At 41.2% G+C, this 20,832-nt stretch overlaps 1 protein-coding gene and 8 non-coding genes across 11 annotated transcripts in view; 8 read left to right on the plus strand and 1 right to left on the minus strand.

The window, feature by feature from the left end:
• Positions 1-20,832, plus strand: part of TRAPPC9 (trafficking protein particle complex subunit 9) — a 456,795-nt gene that overhangs the window by 1,548 nt on the left and 434,415 nt on the right. For all 3 annotated transcript variants that reach the window (XM_075211675.1, XM_075211674.1, XM_075211676.1), the window contains exons 2-6: positions 1,130-1,736; positions 4,395-4,540; positions 4,879-5,007; positions 6,003-6,029; positions 7,078-7,199. In XM_075211675.1, coding sequence (XP_075067776.1) covers positions 1,153-1,736; positions 4,395-4,540; positions 4,879-5,007; positions 6,003-6,029; positions 7,078-7,199 — 1,008 coding nt within the window. In that variant the 5' untranslated portion in view covers positions 1,130-1,152. The remainder of the gene's footprint in view (positions 1-1,129; positions 1,737-4,394; positions 4,541-4,878; positions 5,008-6,002; positions 6,030-7,077; positions 7,200-20,832) is intronic.
• Positions 9,114-9,228, minus strand: LOC142159704 (U5 spliceosomal RNA). Its single transcript, XR_012692966.1, has one exon. It is a non-coding gene; the product is annotated as a U5 spliceosomal RNA (small nuclear RNA).
• LOC142159712 (U5 spliceosomal RNA) lies at positions 11,700-11,814 on the plus strand. Its single transcript, XR_012692973.1, has one exon. It is a non-coding gene; the product is annotated as a U5 spliceosomal RNA (small nuclear RNA).
• Positions 12,388-12,502, plus strand: LOC142159707 (U5 spliceosomal RNA). The gene has a single exon (XR_012692969.1). It is a non-coding gene; the product is annotated as a U5 spliceosomal RNA (small nuclear RNA).
• LOC142159708 (U5 spliceosomal RNA) lies at positions 14,509-14,623 on the plus strand. Its single transcript, XR_012692970.1, has one exon. It is a non-coding gene; the product is annotated as a U5 spliceosomal RNA (small nuclear RNA).
• On the plus strand, positions 16,735-16,849 carry LOC142159706 (U5 spliceosomal RNA). The gene has a single exon (XR_012692968.1). It is a non-coding gene; the product is annotated as a U5 spliceosomal RNA (small nuclear RNA).
• LOC142159710 (U5 spliceosomal RNA) lies at positions 17,915-18,029 on the plus strand. The gene has a single exon (XR_012692971.1). It is a non-coding gene; the product is annotated as a U5 spliceosomal RNA (small nuclear RNA).
• On the plus strand, positions 18,435-18,549 carry LOC142159705 (U5 spliceosomal RNA). The gene has a single exon (XR_012692967.1). It is a non-coding gene; the product is annotated as a U5 spliceosomal RNA (small nuclear RNA).
• On the plus strand, positions 19,840-19,954 carry LOC142159711 (U5 spliceosomal RNA). Its single transcript, XR_012692972.1, has one exon. It is a non-coding gene; the product is annotated as a U5 spliceosomal RNA (small nuclear RNA).

Here is a 20,832-nt window from a genome sequence, read left to right on the forward strand (position 1 = left end):
CTGCTGGGCCCCATACTGGCTGCAACCCCTGCTGTGGCAGCAGTTCTGCCACTGAATCCAGGATTGGCACCGGCCTAATGCAGCTTTCATTGGATCCCATTGTATTTTAGGGAACTTCTTGCAATGGAGACGTCAGTCTGTCCCAATGTCTAGGTTTCGAAGATTTGTCACTGGAAATTTTTATTCCTGAAAATGTCCCTGGTTTTAGTGTTTAGTGTTTTTAGCGATCAGTTGCCCAGTGCTACTACCCTTGTTCTGATGGCTGGATTTTCTTATTCTGTATATTATATGAGTAAACCACTTACGAGAAATATGTAAAACACAATAAAATTATATTTGTAAAAGGTGATGCACAAACTTCTAGCGCTTTTCCAGATTAGTCCATATCGCACCAACTGTACAGCTAGGCAACCATAGGGTAACCTATGTGAAAACTTCATGTTGCTGTTCACCTCATAACGTGATCTGATGCTTGTCTGTAATGGTGATATATAGTCTTCATGCATGACCAAGAGCCACTTAAAATGTCCCTAAAAATATAATCTTGCCCATCACTGTATTATGATCATTTCCAGTGGTCAGGTCATGTTGGAGGTGTAGTGTCCTATGTCTGTATAGAGTGTAATAGAATTGTATTATGATCATGTCCAGTGATCTGGTCATGTTGGGGGTGTAGTGTCCTATGTCTGTATAGAGTGTAATAGAATTGTATTATGATCATGTTGGAGGTGTAGTGTCCTATGTCTGTATAGAGTGTAATAGAATTGTATTATTATCATGTCCAGTGGTCAGGTCGTGTTGGGGGTATAGTGTCCTATGTCTGTATAGAGTGTAACAGAATTGTATTATGATCATGTCCAGTGGTCAGGTCATGTTGGGGGTGTAGTGTCCTATGTCTGTATAGAGTGTAATAGAATTGTATTATGTTCATGTCCAGTGGTCAGGTCATGTTGGGGATGTAGTGTCCTATGTCTGTATAGTGTATAATAGAATTGTATTATGTTCATGTCCAGTGGTCAGGTCATGTTGGGGGGGGGGGGGGGGGGTGTAGTTGTCCTGTGTCCATTATGGGGTTACCTATTTCATGAATTATTTTTGAAATGTTGCCATGTTTTATTTTTCGTTTCAGTAAGAACTACATTACGTTGCAGAATGAGTGTCCCCGATTATATGCAGTGTGCCGAGGACCACCAATCAGTCCTTGTTGTGGTCCAACCCGTGGGGGTCTTGAAAAATGACAACTTCTTTAAAATCTACAAACGTATCTCTTCCGTATGTCAAGTGTCTGTCAGCATGTCCCAGCGTTGGTTGTACATTCGTTACCGGCATCAGTATCCAGTGGAGAATAATGAATGGGGAGATTTCCAGACTCATCGAAAAGTGGTCGGCCTCATATCTATTGCCGAATGCAGCTCAACTAAAGAGCTGCCCCAAACGTTCCTGAAGTTTGACCAGCAAAAGGAAGTCTACAGCTCCACCCTGTACGATTCCCGGCTCTTTGTCTTCGGGCTGCAGGAATCGGTAGCGGATCAGTCCCGCATTCATGTGGCCTTTTACCCCAGCTGCGAAGACTGTGAAGCGGTGGAGAAACGCGTGGAGGATTTTATTCAGTCTCTGTTCATTGTTCTGGAATGCAAACGTCTTGACAGGACCAATGAGAAGTCTGGAGAGAAGATCCCACTTCTTTATGTACCGTATGAAAAGAAAGATTTTGTGGGGCTGGATCCAGACAGCAGGTTTGTGTGATATGTTCTCCTTGAGTCGTATCTGTAGGCACTGTTCAGCTGCTCATTAATCACAGTCATAAATTTCGTGGTAGGTCAGTTCTCAACAAATGGGTTGAGTGTTATCTTGCAATTCTGTACTGTATTCGCGGCAATGGTGCACATGCTTTTAACTATATTAAATGGCTGATTTTTAAAGCTTTTCCATATAAATAAATAATCTTCATTATCAATAGCTATTTATATAGTGTCACTAATTCCGCAGCGCTGTACAGAGAACACACTCACATCAGTCCCTGCCCCATTGGAGCTTACAGTCTAAATTCCCTAACATACAGACAAACTGAGAGCGACGAAGGTTAAGTTAATAGCAGCCAATTAACCTACCAGTATGTTTTCGGAGGAAACCCCGCAAACACAGGAAGAACATAGAAACTCCACATAGATAAGGCCATGGTCGGGAATTGACCTTTTGGCCTCAGCGCTGTGAGGCAGAAGTGCTAACCACTAGACAACTGTGCTGCCTGAATTTTGTGCAGAATGTGTTTCGGCACACTATGACAGTGTCTGCTACACACAGTAGTTAAACAGTGTTATGTACGTCTAGTCGCTATCCTATGAAGATTGTCCACTTAACATAGTGTGTCTTCAACTCACAATGCGGTTTAATAGCAAAAAGTAGTAGAATAACAATTCAATAATATAAGTACAGCTGATGACATACGCAGGCGCCGTGGATCCAGCATACAGTCATTCAGTCCTGAGTCTGGTCGAGAAGACTGCCTACTGGGCCCAGAGTTCCTGCTTATATACACTTAGTGATACAGTGAAAACAATAGAGATGATTTGGCATGTTTCCATTGGTTCAGGCTTCAGGACGGTCCAGTATAATGCAGGTCATTGGCCAGTTCAAATGATGCCCTCCAAGGGTGGGGGACAGCTCTCCAACAGATGCATACTAATCTTCCCGCCGAAAGCTGGTTCATCTGGTCTATTTGCATTACACACATAATACCATTCTGATCATTTATTCCTTATAATCCATAACTTGCATACGCAAGGAGCGATCTCTTAGGCGATTGAAGGACGTTTGAGGATAAATAGGGAATTAGAATGACCATATCCAATTATTTGACTTCGACAACAGCTACTTTGAAACACAACCATTGTTCTTGTTGTCTTCTTGTAATATTTTCTCCTATATCTGTGCTTATAATTATGTCCCCTTCTCTATCTGAGCCACTCATTTTTTTAGCGGAGCAGAGGATCTCCAAGAACCGCTCGTGGCTCTCTGTTGTGTATAAACAAACACACTGCCTCCCACAGAATATATAACAGGAAATGTTTTCACATGTACGTGCTAAAACAAAATAAATATATAAATACAATTGTTTTTAATAGGGAGTTCCATCCCAGATCATTTATTTTTTCCCTTCTACTTCCTCGTCTCTGGTACAACGTGGGTCCTTTTTTTATTAGACCCCCTACCATTCCAGCGATGCTCTCTGACAGATATTGACTTCCCCAGGCATTAATGCTTGGAGAATTATTGAATGGGGAGAAGCTGGTTATTAAGCCTCATGAGATTGTACAGAAAAAAATAGAAAACCTGACCTGTTAGGCTTCTATGAATACAGTTGTGTGCATATTGCTCCATGAATAAAATAAGGTCCATTGACTCTTAACCAATTCCAGATTGTTTTCTGTAGAGGGATTATCAAATGTTTGAGTTCATTCAGATACTTTTAATAATGTCTCACTACTCCCCTCTAGTGTCATACCTGTCAATTACAGGCATGTTTGTGCCATTGTCTGTGTTATATACCCAGTTTCACATTGACCTCTATTAATGAGTTATATCTGTGTTTCCGACACGAGAACAGTAAATTTAGTTTGTGCACATGTATTTATAGGGGGGTATGGGTTAACGGCTATGGGAAAGCCCGATACTAATAAATAGCCTACTTACTATATAACAGATTCTAACTTTTTCCAAAGGTTTAAATAACCGGGCAGTGTAATATCCCGAATGGGCTAAGCAGCTATACGAGGAAATTACGTCTGTTACCTATGACAGAGTGAAAAAGGCGGATTTAAAGCAGCAATACTTGGACCCCACATGTGTATGCCATTATACATGGCGTGGGGTCTGAGTAATACCGCTTTAAAACCGGCATTTTCACTCTGTGTATGGTAACTGAAGTCATTTACTCGTGTAGCTGTTTAGCCCATTCGGATATTACACTGCCCGGTTATTTAAACTTTCGGAAAAAGTTAGAATCTGTTATATAGTAAGTTGGCTATTTAATAGTATCGGGATTATAACAATCGTTATTGTGGCTTTGTTTAAAAGTATGTCGGCTTTCCCATAGCCGTAATATTGATTGCCACCAATTTATAGTTATGGGTGAGCAGTTGTTTACATATTTAACAGGGGGAAATGGTAATCTAGGTTCCTGTTACAAAGAGCTTGCAATCTAATATCTATGTTCAGATCTCCAGTTAATTTAACCTAGTATATCTTTCTTCTTTTATATAGGTGCTATATATTTGACTGCTACGGTAAAACTAGCAATAAACGTATCCACTCACACGTTTTCTATTTAATATATTGTATGTGCGCCTAAGGCAATCTCTGAGTGGTGGGCTTACTGACCTCTCTTTCCACAGACATTACAAGAAGCGATGTCAGGGCCGTATGCGGAAGCACGTAGGGGACCTGTGTCTGCAGGCCGGGATGCTGCAAGATGCTCTGGTCCATTACCACATGGCTGTAGAGCTGTTACGAGCCGTCAACGACTTTGTGTGGCTGGGAGGTAAGTTATAGTTTATTAGGGGCCTTTGAGGTACAATATGCAAACCGGAGAAGAGGGTTCTGGGAAATCCAAGTTGCATTGGTACCCCACCTTTATGGGGAATTCTGTAAGCCCTTTGCCTGTGTCACGGACCTCCCAGTGGATGGAACATTAGCTCAAAGGACTGCTATGGTAATTGCATTTCCCAGAAGTCTGTTCTGTAGAGTGGGAGTGGCTAATTAGCAGGATTGTTACATTAAGCATCTCTCTGTGCAATTAGTCCAGCAGACAGTGTTATGGATCTGTAACAGGGTATTGTTATGTCGTTCTGAGCGATTTTTCTGCCAATATCATTGCAGCTGCGTTAGAGGGCCTGTGTTCCGCCTCCGTTATACATCATTACCCGGGAGGAACAGGAGGAAAGGTGGGAGCCTGCCAGACCCAGAACGTGGCTCTATCCACAGAGGCCAATAAGAGGCACAGGCCAGGTATGACAGATTCATTGTGTGGAGCGACGAGATAACATGGGGGGAAGGGGGTGGTCACTTTCTCTGTTATATGGTTCTGTCGTCATAACTTACACTCATTCAGCTTATTGTACCCCAGCCTGAGCTGGGGTACAATCCCAACCTATGCTGTCTGGGATTTGTCTGATGGTCAGTGAAAGTGGACGGTATACTCTGCTGTATGTACAGGGAGTAAAGGAAGTTTTATGGCAATGGATTAAATGTTGCACATGTTAAAGAACAGAGTATCTATTATATGTCTGATAAAATATCTTAGACTATTGTAATCAGTTTATTTTTTAACCACATCAGTAAGTAGGGTCGTGGGACGTATTTTCACAGAAATATGGCAGCATCCAGTGAGCAATTTCTGATTCTCTGAATAAACAGTACTGTTTAGACTTTTAAGGAATTCAAAGTTAATAGAGATTTCCCTCCTCTGCCCCTTATCAAAATATTTTGATTTGTTTTTTAATTCCCTTTGAATGCTATAAATTCATGTTGGTAAGTTTGTGGATAATATTCCGCTAAATGTCCTAATATTATCCTGAGACTTTATTACCTCCTGTACATAGATGCTGGTAAATTAAGACTTTGCTGTTTTCTGTATTTCATATTTTCGCGCTGTAATAATCTTAATGTTTTTTACTGTATTCGACAAAAACTCTATTAATATATATCTAAATGCCTGTAAATGTTACATTTACCTTTCAAAGTGTTCTGTATAATTTTGAAATGAGCTACCGTGGAGAGTGGAGAGGGGTCCTGGATTGGTAAAAAGGTGCATTAGCTTTCTCACGTTTGTGGCAGCCAAGGATTTATGTATTCTGAAGATGTTTGTTTGTTGTTTTTTTTTTAATGCTATTATATTTTTTACCAGTGTTTTGTGTATGTATAAACTCGTAGTCTGATACTTAATATTGGTATATTTTCCACTGAGCTGACTCTGTTTTCTCTGTCTTGTTCTTCTTATACAGGAGCGCAGGAAGTCCTTATTGATCCAGGTCAGTACACAGAAATATACTATAACTAGGGTGAAAATGGATACTTAACTAAGCGGGTCAGCACATGTTTTCTCAGCTTGTTGTATTTACTTCCATTTAAAGGAGGTCTTTGGTGCCCACATATAAATTCACTATTGCATGCTTCTAAAGAGGTAGTAATAACACAGCTGCCTACTGCTGAGTCTGTCACAGGTTGAGCTATACACACATCTCCATCAGCTAATAGTAATAACACAGCCGCCTACTGCTGAGTCTGTCACAGGTTGAGCTATACACACATCTCCATCAGCTAATAGTAATAACACAGCCGCCTACTGCTAAGTCTGTCACAGGCTGAGCTATACACACATCGCCATCAGCTAATAGTAATAACACAGCCGCCTACTGCTGAGTCTGTCACACGCTGAGCTTTACACCCATCGCCATCAGCTAATCGTAATAACACAGCCGCCTACTGCTGAGTCTGTCACAGGCTGAGCTATACACACATCACCATCAGCTAATAGTAATAACTTAGCCGCCATGGAAGTAAATGGGAAATGTTCAGCGAATCACAAGCATTGGTTATATGCTGCCTGCTTGTGACTGGCTGAGCTGGTGCTGACCTGCAGCCACATTGAAAACAATGCAGCTGGCTGTAGAGCTAAGAAATACTACTGTGGAACTCTTCCAGCTTGCTAAGCTGATAGGGCATGCTGGTGCTTGTAGTTCCACAAGTCCCAGTAAGCAATGAATTTTGGACAACAACATCCGTATAAGATGAAGTCCTCTCATTAGACCGATTCCACCTCAATTGTTCTAAGCTCTAAGACTGGATGATTTCTAAGTTTGAGGTGGCCATAGAGAATTGTGGGTATTTTTGTTAGGAGGTCCCTAGTGTGTTTCTACTCTGCAGGGAGCGAAGTCATTTGAGTGATCTGTAGAAATGACATAACCCCAGTTCTAATTTCTGCTATTTAACCTTCCACTTATAAAATTAAAATACCAGTAATAGTAGCTGTCCACGACGTATCAATGATACAAATTTTCGATCATTTTCTTGAAACAGGCGCCCTTTCCACCAACGGGATAAATTTAGATGCTAGCATGGAGATCGGACGGGCCAAGAACTGCCTCAGCCCAGACGATGTTATAGAAAAGTTCAAAGAGGCCATCTCTTATTACGGAAAGGTACAGTACTTGTGTGATACTATTGTACAAGGGATCGGTTCATCAGAGGTTTATGATTTTGTGCTATAATTTTGTACGGCATTTATACAGTGTATAATTTATGCTTTCAGAATTGCCGCCAAATTTTAGTGCTATTATTAATTTATGTGTAAAATGCCAACATATTTCTCATTGTTGTACAACGTGGAGGCCCTGTTCACAAGAGCTTGCAATCTAATAGTAAATTAGGTTCTGAGCAGTTGTTGAAAAAACACTGCATGGAAATAGTTTTTTGTTGGATAATTATTAATATGCTTATTGGGCGGTCTCAATGATGTCAGCGAGCTAGATGTTCTCTAGCTCGCGGTTTTGGACTGAACCACTTTTCAGCCTGTCCATTCATTAGGAACTAGTGTGATCGCTGAGGTATGAGGAACAATGTTGCTCATTTTTTTTTTTTTTTTGCAATAACTTTATTGAGTTCAATTTCAAAGAATACAAATGTGTGGATAAAGGGCAATCAAACAAATTGACATACAGTATGAATGTATGGAGAGTTGATTAGAAAAGTAAAAAAAAATAATATATATCTCATTAGATCTGGCAAAGTGCAGGTTTTAGTTTACAATCTTAAGTCAGCCAATTTTACATAGTTTTCCATTTATGTATTTAAATGTCCTAGTTAGATAAACATTGAAAATATGCAAAAAATAAACCAAAGTTAAACATATAAGAAAGGAAGGGGGGGGGGAAAGGTCTTTTGTAAAAAAATCCAGTCTTAGCCACGCCGTTTCTATTCCCCTTCTCCTCTTTACCCTTTCCCCCATTCTTATACAAAATCCGGAATCCACCGATACTGACATATCAATGCTATTGTCCCTTTTCTTTTTGTTGGACATACTGTATATTTTACTTTGTGGATATGTATTATATCAATGTTGTATTAGACTCCTGGTGTTTGTTTGTATCGTTTTGGCTCTTCAAAAATAAACTTTTAAAAAATTAAATAAAAAAATCCAGTCTTCGATGGGCAAAAATGTTAGAAAAGTGTTAGCTCACATTTTATTTTTTTTATTGAAAAAGTATCTTTATTTTGTATAAAAGTGCAAAAAACATACGATACATTACATTCAAGTGTACTGCGAACGTTCCTCATACCTCAGTTGTTAGTAGTTTCTAGTGAGTAAAAGGCTACATTATCATTGGTTCAGTCCCTACAGTGGCTGCTTCCGCTCTGTACAGACAAACACTTTAACCCTATGAGTTACAAACCGTCAGATGGGAAAATTCTAATGTAAAATAAACTAATGATAAGTAACTGTCTATACTGTTACTGCACTGTTTATATTTAACCCCTTATTCCTGATGTCACTGGCCTAGAGGGGGCACGTTCCCCTCCTCTGGTTAGAGAATGTGCGTCACATTAATTGTGCTGGCTTCATATCCGTGATTCTGTCATAAATGACTTAGGGCTAGATTTACTAAGCTGCGGGTTTGAAAAAGTGGGGATGTTGCCTATAGCAACCTATCAGATTCTAGCTTTCATTTATTTAGTATCTTCTACAAAATGACAGCTAGTATCTGATTGGTTGCTATAGGCAACATCCCCACTTTTTCAAACCCGCAGCTTAGTAAATCTAGCCCCTAGTCTTTTACTGTTTAACGTTATATCCCTTCGTCTCCGTGGGGTGAAACATTCGCAGTCTGTGTCCTGTGACCAACCTCACATACAGTAACTATTATATGTTTAGGATCCAAACAGACATTTCCAGGAGTATATGTTGGATCTGTTCAAGATAATTAAACCAGGCAAAAGCACTGATGTAACAATGTGATGTTTTCATTCAAATATTGTAACAGCTTGAAAAGTTAAAAGATTTTCTGGTAATAGCTGGATACAAGATATTCTTTATGTCTGTTTTTCACCAGTAAACAAGCCCAGCGTTAGCCGGGCATCAAAAAATTATATGAAACTCATAGTTGTTCCTCTCCACGGAAATCTTTAGTAAAAGGCGAAAGATTTATTCGATCTGAAGAGAAACCAGAGTATAACTATTGTTATCAGCAGCCCCAGTGCGGCCGTCAGAGGAGGCTGTTACACTCGGAGAGAGTGCACTCAGCGCTCGCTCACTCTCACTTTGTGCCTATAGGACATATAATCAGCCACGTTTCACCTCATGGATTTACTTAAATTTTGACGACCTTTAAAGAAAAGATGAATTAAAACGAGTAATGGCTGAACACAGATATTCGTGGTGCATTATGGGTATGCAAATGAGCTCCTTTGCGGACTGGAGGGAAGTGTAACGAAGCAATATATGACCGTGTACCACTGTGTAGGGGACTGTGAATAAACACTCTGTGTTGTCACATATTATAGAAGTTAAGCAAAATCCAAGAAACCAGCCCAGATAGATAACAGTGATGCATCATGGGTATGCAAATGAGCCACACTGGGAGTCTGCCTGTAGAGCTGGAACAGTGTGTGCTTCTATATATGTAATCATATTGGTCTGTATCTGGGGAGACACAGCATCACTATACTCTGCTTGTTAATCTCGTCAAATAAATCTTTTTTAGTATTTTGCTAAATATTTCTGTGGAGGGGAACAACCATAAGTTTTGTGTACATTTTAAGCTGGACTTATTTCCAGGTTATAAAACTGGAAAATACAATGTTACATCTAGTTTACTTGTATTAATAAATTTGTTTCATGGAGGATGTAGAATTTGATGTTAAATGTTGATGTTTGATGTTATCCCTCAAAAACTTTTGAGGACAAATGTGTTTTGCTTGTTCTAGTTTAAATGGTCAAACTAATCGTATTCCTGTAGTATACACCGGGGTGTTGTCTGTGGCCATTCATGAAAGTTGAATAACTAGTTCTAAAGTGTATCTACAGCTCTTCAACAATTCTAAATGGAATTATTTCTTTGCTTGGTTTTCTAATTTGCATACAAGCCCAGAAGGTATCAGAAACATTTGTTATTTTATATTTTTTTGCATTTTTGCTAGTCTATTATGTCCTGCTATATACTTTAAGAATTTAATATGTTATTATTATATAGGATAATTATTATTATTATTATTATCATTTATTTGTTAGGCGCCACAAGATTTCCGCAGCGCCGTACACAAAGCAAACAGTAGACTATACAGGGTATAACAATACAGAACAATAAACAAAAATACCAATGCTTCAGAAACTCCAGTTAGGTCAATGCAGTAGAGGCGGAGTAGAAGAACAGGTGTGGAGACAAGAGGGAAGAAGGCCCTGCTCATTTGAGCTTACATCCTAAGGGTGGGTGAACGAACAGACACAATTGGAGGAATTTGAAGTGTGGGGAGAGGGACCGGGAGGAGAGAGGGTAGAACGTTTGGAGGAGATGGGGGTTAGGTAGAAGGTTGGTAGGCTTTAAGGAACAGGTGAGTTTTGAGTGCTCGTTTGAAGGAGCACAGATTAGGAGAGAGACGGATGGAGCGAGGGAGGTCGTTCCAGTGGAGGGGGGCGGCACGGGAGAAGTCTTGGATTCTGGAGTGGGAAGTGGTGATAAGAGTGGAGGAGAGGCGGCGGTCATTAGCTGAGCGTAGGGAGCGGGCAGGAGTGTGAATGGAGATGAGGTTAAAGATGTAAGGGGCCGAAGAGAGAGCCTTGTACGTGGTGGTAAGGAGTTTGAAAAGGATTCTGTAGGGGAAAGGGAGCCAGTGTAAGGCAAGGCAGAGAGGGGAGGCAGAGGAGGAGCGGCGTGAAAGGAAGATGAGTCTTGCAGCCGCATTGAGTATAGAGCGGAGGGGTGCGAGGTGGGAGTGGGGGAGGCCAGTAAGGAGGATGTTGCAGTAATCAAGGCGGGAGATGATGAGTGCGTGTATGATAGTTTTGGTGGCTTCCTGAGAGAGGAAGGGACGGATAAGTAAATGTTTAATCTTTTTATCATCTCTCTTGGTAAAATGAGGTCTGTTCGAACCTGGGGAGGTAACGATGACACTTTATCAGCATAGTTTGGTTTCTCTTCAGATTGAATAATTTTTTTTTTTTTTTTTTACCTTTTGCTAAAGATTTCCATGGAGAGGAACAACCACAAGTTCCATACAACTTTTTTTTATGTCTGGCTGTTGCTGATCTTATTTTTTGGTGAAAGTTTAATTTTTCATCGGTTATAATTACTGATGGATATAACTTTGCATAAAGGGTGAGAGGTGATTGTGCTGTACACTTGGATATTTTTCTACTCAAGAAAGTTGAGCAAGTGATACCTGCAGCTGTTCCTCAATTGCATTCTTTGCCTGGTGATCTCATTTGCATACTTACCCACAATGCATTGGATTCATTTCAGATTTTAATTTTGTTTTTTGCATTTGTACTTTAATTTGTCATTGTTATCAACACTTTTAGAACTAACTAAATATTGTAGGGTTATGTAAGATATATTTAAAATTTAGAAACATACGTATATTTTTCTCTCTCTTGGTAAAATAAGGACGGTGTGAGTCCGGGGAGGTAACGGTGAGACCATATCAGTGTACTCTGGTTTCTCTTCAGAACGAATAAATCTTTCGCCTTTTACTAAAGATTTCCGTGGAGAGGAACAACCATGAGTTTCATGTAATTTTTTGATCCCTGGCTGATGCTGGGCTTGTTTACTGGTGAAAAAAAAGAAAATAAAATGTTATGTGTCAGTGATACTAATGAATGAGTCTACTAGTACTGTAGGATTTGATATAAAATGTTGTTAGTTATTCACTAGAAATCATTAGAAGTAATTTTTTGTCTGTTTTATGTTAGATGGTTCTTCTCAATTCTTAATTATTGGGATGGTTGTAATATTATTACTGTATTGTACATTTGTCTGTTGTCTATGGTCACGAAACGTCAGTTGAACAACTGGTGTTAAATTAAAAGGTTTTTTTTGTCTCTCAAGATTACCTGCAGCTATTTGGCAATTGTGAATGGAATTTTTTTTGCTGGCTTTGTAGCCTTAATCTACATACTTACCCACAATGCATCTGATACATGTCAGTTTTTTTTTATGCACTATTCTAATTTGTCCATTCTTTTTCATTTTAGTTTTTTGTTTAAATATGTAAGTATTACATGTATCAATGACAGGGTATCTTTGAAAATAGTTGCATAAAATTTGGTGTTGTCCTCTCTCTTGGTAGAATGAGGTTGGTCTGAGTCTGGGGAGGTAACGGTGAGACCGTCTCACTATACTCTGGTTTCTCTTCAGAACGAATAAATCTTTCGCCTTTTACTAAAGATTTCCGTGGAGAGGAACAACCATGAGTTTCATGTAATTTTTTGATGCCCGGCTGATGCTGGGCTTATTTACTGGTGAAAAATAGAACTTATAATATGACCTCAAAAATTATCATTTTCATCAGGATTGTATAATTTTATGTACATTATTGTTATCCAAATACTGGGCTTTAAGGGATTTTGCTTCTACTGATTAGATTTCCTGAATTGTCTATTGCTGGGATGGTTGTACTTTTTCTTTTCTATTGAAAATGTGGGAATGGTGGTTTTGTTGCCTATGTGCAAAATAATGCACCGGAGTGTGGTCAACTGCAGGCCGTCCTCATGTGTGAGAGTCTTCAGATCCCCCCCATAGGAAAATGTGGAATAACGCGCTCCGTTCTTTGCCCTGTTACGTTAGGTTTCACATCCTACAGTGATTTTTCCACCAACCCATTTTCATCACTCGAGGAGCACATACCCGATCAGCCACAACATTAAAACCATCTGCCTAATATTGTGCAGTTCCCCTTTGTGTCGCCAAATCAGTTCTGACCCATCAAGGCATGGACTCTACAAGACCAGTGAAGGTGTCATGTGGTATCTGGCATCAAGACGTTTGCAGCAGATCCTTTAAGTCCTGTAAGTTGCGGTGGGGCCTTTATGCCTCAGTCTTGTTTTTCCAGCACATCCCACAGATGCTCGATTGGATTGAGATCTGGGGAATTTGGAGGCCAAGTCAACAACTTGAACTCTCTGTCATGTTCCTCAAACCATTACTGAAGAATTTTTGCAGTGTGGCAGGGAGCATTATCCTGCTGGAAGAGGCCACTGACATCTCAGTGAATACTGGTGCTATGAAGGGGTCAGGTGATACGTGTCACAGTAACATGCACATGAATGTCAGGATTCCCAGCAGAACATTGCCCAGAGCATCACACTGCTTCTGCCCGCTTGCCTTCTTCCCATAGTGCATCATGGCGCCATCTCTTCCTCAGGTAAATGCCGCACACGCACCCGACCGTCCACATAATGTAAAAGAAAACATGATTCATCAGACCAGGCCAACTTCTTCCATTGCTCCATGGTCCAGTTCTGACGTTCACGTGTCCATTGTAGGCGCTTTCGGCAGTGGGCGAGTCTGCGTGGGTACTCTGACCAGTCTGCAGCTGTGCAGCCCCATACACAGAAGGCTGAGATACACTGTGTTCTGACACCTGTCTATCATAGCCAGCATTAACTTTTTCAGCAATTTGTGCTACAGTAGCTCTTCTGTGGGATTGGACCAGACGGGAGAGCCTCTGCTCCTGTCGCGCACCTATGAGCCTTGGACGTTCATGACCCTGTCGCCGGTTCACCGGTTGTCCTTCCAACGACCACTTTTGGTAGGTGCTAATCAGTGCATACCGGGAACAACCCACAAGACCTGCCGTTTTGGAGATGCTCTGACCCAGTCGTCTAACCATCACAATTTGTGCCTTGTCAGAGTCTGTCAGATCCTTACATTTGCCCATTTTTCCTACTTCCAACACATCAACTTTAAGAACTGACTGGTCACTTGCTGCCTATGATATTTCACCCCTTGTCAGGTGCCATCGTAATAACATAATGAATGTTATTCACTTCACTTGTCAGTGGTTTTAATGTTGTAGCTGATCTCTATATATCTCAGGCTGTCTCAGCTGCCGCAGCCTCTGGGCAGAGGATACAGATAGTCTTCCATGATCAGGAGGGGGCACCACTTGATCATGGCCAGAAGGCTGAGAAGCGATTGTACTGGACACTGAGTGCTTTCTACTCTGGAAAGTTGAACAGGTGATACCTGCAGTATGCAGCAATTCTGAATAGAATTCAGTTTGTTTGGTCGGCTTATTTGCATACTTACCCACAATGCATCTGATATGTTTCCGCTTTTATCTGTTTTTGTTATTTTGCTTTTTCTTTTTGTCTAATTTGTCATTCTTTTAAAAGATTTAAGAAGTAACTAAATATTCTATATATGATATCTTTAATTAGTAAATATAAGTGTTTCTCTCTCTTGGTAAAATAAGGACGGTGTGAGTCCGGGGAGGTAACGGTGAGACTGTCTCAGTATACTCTGGTTTCTCTTCAGATCGAAAAAATCTTTCGCCTTTTACTAAAGATTTCCGTGGAGAGGAACAACCATGAGTTTCATGTAATTTTTTGATGCCCGGCTGATGCTGGGCTTACTTATTGGTGAAAGATAGATATTGTTTGTAATATACTAAAATTTTTGTTAAGGATGTAAAATGTTATGTTAGTTGTTATTCTCTAAAAACTTTTGAAGAAATGTTTTTATCTTCAATTGATGGATTTCCTGAATTGTCTATACTGAGATAGTTTTCATTTTCTTTCTTTCTTTTTTTTTTATTTCAAAGTGGAAGATCTGTGATTTTGTGGGACAAAATGCACAAGGGTATGGTCTACTTTATGCCCTCAAATGAGGAAGGACTTCTCATACTCTGACCCTTGGAGCCATAAGGCCTCATAAGACCCTTGGCAGGGGGTCTTCAGCTCCCCTTTGCCAAATGCCTACGGTAATAGGCGAGTGCTGTAAGAGAAAATGTGGAATTCTTCTCAACCTTTTAGTAAGATCAAGTGTAGTTCTGTCCTAGGAGGGAGTGGTGACCCCTCTCATTAATGGACAGGTTACCCTGGTCTTCTGGCGTGGGATCGAGACACCACCTGAGAAATCCCAAGGTTTGCTGGGTCTAGGATGCAGAATAGGACAGGGGAATATTATGGGAATGAAATATGAGCCAAGAGTTATGGTACGAGGAAAGGCTGGAGGGGAAAGAAAAGGAGAGGGGAATAAAGAATAAAAGAGGAGGCTTTAGTGAGAGAGTAAGAGGGTTGGAGGGTACAGGGGCAGTTGGTGGGCAAGCCGCAGGGTGTGAGGATACATTAGGGAAGAGGGCGGGGGCAGGGATAAGTGGCGAAAAGGCAGCAAGGGAGACAGTGAAAATATGATAGACACCAATTAGCAGGATTTTGGACAAACAGTCTGCAGGGAAAGATATCAAAATAGAGTATCAAAATAGAGTATCAAAAAGAATGATGAAATAAAGGGACAGCATACAGTAGCTTATAGTGCAACAATATTATACCAGCAAAAATGATGTAAATAGTCCATGAGGAAAAATGGAGGGTTGGAAATTGTCCATGTGGCGATTTCGGGACCATGAGGTGAGTCTATAGGTGAGTTCTGGTGGTCCAGGACAGAGGAGCGATGGGAAGAGACCGGGTCTCAGGGTGGCACAGAGGAGGGTAATCCAGGGACATCTGGCGAGAACAAAGTCTTCAGGGAATAGATGGCATCAGGGGAAGGCTCAGGAGGAAGATATCAGGAGAGGGATGAAGGATGGAGCTGCAGGAGCCAGTGCCAGGAGAAGTCCGGAGGATGAGGGCTGGCAGCAGGCGGAGGCTGGACGATGAGGGCTGGCAGCAGGCGGAGGCTGGAGGATGAGGGCTGGCAGCAGGCGGAGGCCGGAGGATGAGAGCTGGCAGCAGGCGGAGGCTGGAGGAGTGAGAGCAGCGGAAGGCGAAGGCCGGAGGATGAGGGCTGGCAGCAGGCGGAGGCCGGAGGATGGGGGCTGGCAGCAGGCGGAGGCTGGAGGAGTGAGAGCAGTGGAAGGCGAAGGCCGGAGGATGAGGGCAGCAGGCGGAGGCCGGAGGATGAGGGCTGGCAGCAGGCGGAGGCTGGAGGATGAGGGCTGGCAGCAGGCGGAGGCCGGAGGATGAGGGCTGGCAGCAGGCGGAGGCCGGAGGATGAGGGCTGGCAGCAGGCGGAGGCCGGAGAAGTGAGAGCAGTGCCAGGAGAAGGCCGGAGGATGAGGGCAGCGGAAGGCTGGCATCAGATAGAACAGTCATAAATGAGCAGGGCTGGAAGATGAATCTTCAGTGCCCACAGGTTCTGGTAACGGCGCAGGTGGTAAAGAGAGTGAGAATTAGCAGAGGTTCCAGGAAGCTTGGACTCATTAATGTGATGATCTTAGTAGGTGACAGAGAGGTTCTGATAAAACCGGGGAATTTGTGCATAGACTACAAATAATTCTTTGCCTGGTGGTCTCATCTGCATACTTATCCACAATGCATCTGTAAAATTTCAGAATTTGACTTTTTTGTTTTTTGCATTTTTGCTGTAATTTGTCATTATTTTCACATATTTTAGAACTAACCTAAATATTTTAGGGTTATGTAAAATATATTTTAAATTTAGGAAACATATGTGTTTGTCTCTCTCTTGGGAAAATGAGGATGGTGTGAGTCCGGGGAGGTGACGATTACACCATATCAGTATACTCTGGTTTCTCTTCAGATCGAATAAATCTTTCGCCTTTTACTAAAGATTTCCGTGGAGAGGAACAACCATGAGTTTCATGTAATTTTTTGATGCCCGGCTGATGCTGGGCTTGTTTACTGGTGAAAAAATAGAAATTATAAGGTCACATCTACATGAATTCATTTATGTTTTTGTTTTTTACCAGGCTGTAGAATTTTATATTAAATGTCATTACTGGCTGCTGTTTTTATAATACAGTAGAAGATAAATGTTTAGTGCAGTGGTTCCCAAACTTTTGCAGTTCGCGGCACCCTTAGAGTCTCCATAATTTTTTCAAGGCACCCCTCCAAAATAATTACTGAGGAGTCCTGTTTTAGAAGTAGTTGTGTCTTAAAATTGTAATAAGTATTTAGGTCAGGACAGAAATACTTATTTAGTTGTATGTAAAAATGCCCCCTCTGCATCCAGTCCCTCTGCCCTCTCTCACGCTGTCCCCTCTGCCCTCTCTCACGCTGCCCCCTCTGCCCTCTCTCACGCTGCCCCCTCTGCCCTCTCTCACGCTGCCCCCTCTGCCCTCTCACACGCTGCCCCCTCTCACGCTGTCCCCCTCCTCTGTCAAGCTGTCCCCCTACTCTGCCGCCCTCCTCTGCCCTCTCTCACGCTGGGCCCCCTCCTCTGTCTTCTCTCACGCTGGGCCCCCTCCTCTGTCCTCTCTCACGCTGGGCCCCCTCCTCTGTCCTCTCTCACGCTGGCCCCCCTCCTCTGTCCTCTCTCACGCTGGCCCCCCTCCTCTGTCCTCTCTCTCACGCTAGAATCTGATTGGTTGCTATAGGCAACATCTCCACTTTTTAAACTGGAAATCTCTCAACTTGATACATTTACCCCCAGAAAGTTTTATAGTGCGTGTTTTTTGTTTATCAATACCTGCAGCTCTGCAAAGCTGTATGAAATTCTTTGCTTCATGGATTCATTTGCATATTTACCCACAATGCATCTGATGCATTTCAGCTTTTGTTTTTGTTTTTTTTTGCATTTTTTCTCTAATTTGTCATTGATTACAAATATATTAAAACTAGTTAAATATATTAGAGTTTTAGAATCTCTTTTTGAATATTAGTAGCTATAAGTGTTTTTCTCTCTCTTGGTAAAATGAGGACGGTGTAAAATCGGGGAATAAGCGGTGACATACCACCAATATACTCTGGTTTCTCTTCAGATCGAATAAATCTTTCGCCTTTTACTAAAGATTTCCGTGGAGAGGAACAACCATGAGTTTCATGTAATTTTTTGATGCCCGGCTGATGTTGGGCTTATATACTGGTGAAAAAAAGAATTAAAATCTATCATTGAAATAATTATAGTTAATGGATATAGTTTTGCATAAAGGATGAGAGATGATTGTACTGTACACTATGGGTGTTCTCTACTTAAGGATGTTGAGCAAATGAAACGGGCAGATCTTATTTAATTCTTTGCCTGCTGGTCTCATTTGCATACTTACCCACAATGCACCTGATAAATTTAAGATTTTAACTTTTTGTCTTTTTTGTCATTTTTGCTGTAATTTGTCATTGTTTTCACATATTTTAGAACCAGCTAAATATTTTAGGGTTATGTAAAATATATTTGAAATTTAGTAAACACACATGTTTGTCTCTCTCTTGGTAAAATAAGGACGGTGTGAGTTCGGGGAGGTGACGATGACACCATATCAGTATACTCTGGTTTCTCTTCAGATCGAATAAATCTTTCGCCTTTTACTAAAGATTTCCGTGGAGAGGAACAACCATGAGTTTCATGTAATTTTTTGATGCCCGGCTAACGCTGGGCTTGTTTACTGGTGGAGAAAAAAAAGAGTTATAGTCTTTTATCAGAATTATTATTCCTAATGGATATAATTTTGCATAAAAGGTGAGAGGTGATTGTATTGTACACTTGGGGGGTTATTGAATTGACCACAATTTTTATTTTTATACTATGTTAAGTCATTTTAACGCTGTTTGTTTGTTTTTTTTTTAATCATTTCCGAGCAGTTAACTTTACCCGTGATTCAATTTAATTTTTAACGCTCCGTCTTTTTCATGAAACGGTTCTGTCGCGCTCCAGTAGAAGGTCTATTGAAAGTATAGGGTGTGCGAGAGGCAGCCGTGTTAAAAGCTATTCAATTGTTTTTTAACACGGCGCGTTAAACAGGCTAATATGCCGTTTTATCTCACACCTCTTTGGGGTGTGATAAAAATAGAAAACCTAAGAAAAGTTTTTGAAATCATGTAATAATGAAAAAAAAAAAAGATAAACCTGTTTATCAGTAATGCCTAACATGTAAAAGTTGATTTTCTTATGAAAGAATAATAATAAAAAAAAATCATAAAAAATAAATCAATAAAAATCACTAATTAATTATATTTATGTATGTTTTTGGTACAAATATGTATGTACTAATGTGTTTTGACATGGTATAGATGATTCTATAGTAAAAAAAATTGTTAAAAAATATGCTAAAGAAAGTTCTTTAATGTAGATATTATAAATAATAATGGTTGTGTAATGCAATCTAATGTATGAAAATGTATGCCAGTCCTTTTTTTGTGTTATACATAACCAGGTTAAAACTCCCCTTCACTCCCCTAAAACCTTGCAAACACAATGATTACCGCGTGGGGGCAGCGTTCCCTCTTTTTCAATTGAATTGCACAAGTTTTCACGCTGCGTTAACTAAAAACAGTTTCTATAGCAATTAAAATCCATATGTTTTTTTTTTTTTTTTTTAACTCTGCGGGAAAAAAAAAGTTGCGGTCAATTGAATACCCCCCCTTAGATGTTTTCTACTCAAGGATGTTGAGTAAGTGATACCTGCAGCTGTTCCTCAATTCTGGATGGAACGCTTTGCCTGGTGGTCTAATTTGCATACTTACCCACAATGCATCTGATACCTTTCAAATTTTAACGTTTTGTAATTTTGCTGTAATTTGTCATTGTTTTTCACATATTTTAGAAGTAACGAAATATTTTAGGGTTATGTAACATATATTTGAAATTTCGTAAACACACGTGTTTTTCTCTCTCTTGGTAAAATGAGGACGGTGTGAGTTCGGGGAGGTGACGATGACACCATATCAGTATACTCTGGTTTCTCTTCAGATCGAATAAATCTTTCGCCTTTTACTAAAGATTTCCGTGGAGAGGAACAACCATGAGTTTCATGTAATTTTTTGATGCCTGGCTGATGCTGGGCTTGTTTACTGGTGAAAAATAGAAATTACAATGTGACCATAAAAACTATGATTTTTATCAAGGCTGTAGGGTTTCATATGCATTCTTGTTATCCAAAAACTGGGTAAGGAAGGGTTTTTGCTTCTACTGATCAGATTTCTTGAACTGTCTATTGCTGGGATGGTTGTACTTTTTATTTTCTATTGAAAATGTCGGAATGGTGATTTTGTGGCCTATGTGCAAAAAGTTGCACCAGAGTGTGGTCAACTGCAGGCCGTCCTCATGTGTGAGAGTCTTCAGATCCTACCATAGGAAAATGTGGAATAAAGTGCTCCGTTCTTTGCCCTGTTACGTTAAGTTTCACATCCTACAGTAATTTTTCCACCAACCCATTTTCACCACTCGAGGAGCACATACCCGATCAGCCACAGCATTAAAACCATCTGCCTAATATTGTGCAGTTCCCCTTCATGCCACCAAATCAGTTCTGACCCGTGGAGGCATGGACTGTACAAGACCAGTGAAGGTATCGCTTCTCGGCCTTTTGGGGGCTTGCAGCAGGCGGAGGCCGGAGGATGAGGGCTGGCAGCAGGCGGAGGCCGCAGGATCAGGGCTGGCAGCAGGCGGAGGCCAGAGGATGAGGGCTGGCAGCAGGCGGAGGCCGGAGGATGAGGGCTGGCAGCAGGCGGAGGCCGGAGGAGTGAGAGCAGCAGGCGAAGGCCGGAGGAGTGAGCGCAGCGGAAGGCTGAGTCCGGAGGAGTGAGAGCAGCAGAGAAGGCCGGAGGATGAGTGCTGGCAGCAGGCGGAGGCCGGAGGAGTGAGAGCAGCAGGCGAAGGCCGGAGGAGTGAGAGCAGCGGAAGGCTGAGTCCGGAGGAGTGAGAGCAGCAGAGAAGGCCGGAG

This window comes from Mixophyes fleayi, chromosome 5, assembly GCF_038048845.1.
Source record: "Mixophyes fleayi isolate aMixFle1 chromosome 5, aMixFle1.hap1, whole genome shotgun sequence".
NCBI lineage: Eukaryota > Metazoa > Chordata > Amphibia > Anura > Limnodynastidae > Mixophyes > Mixophyes fleayi.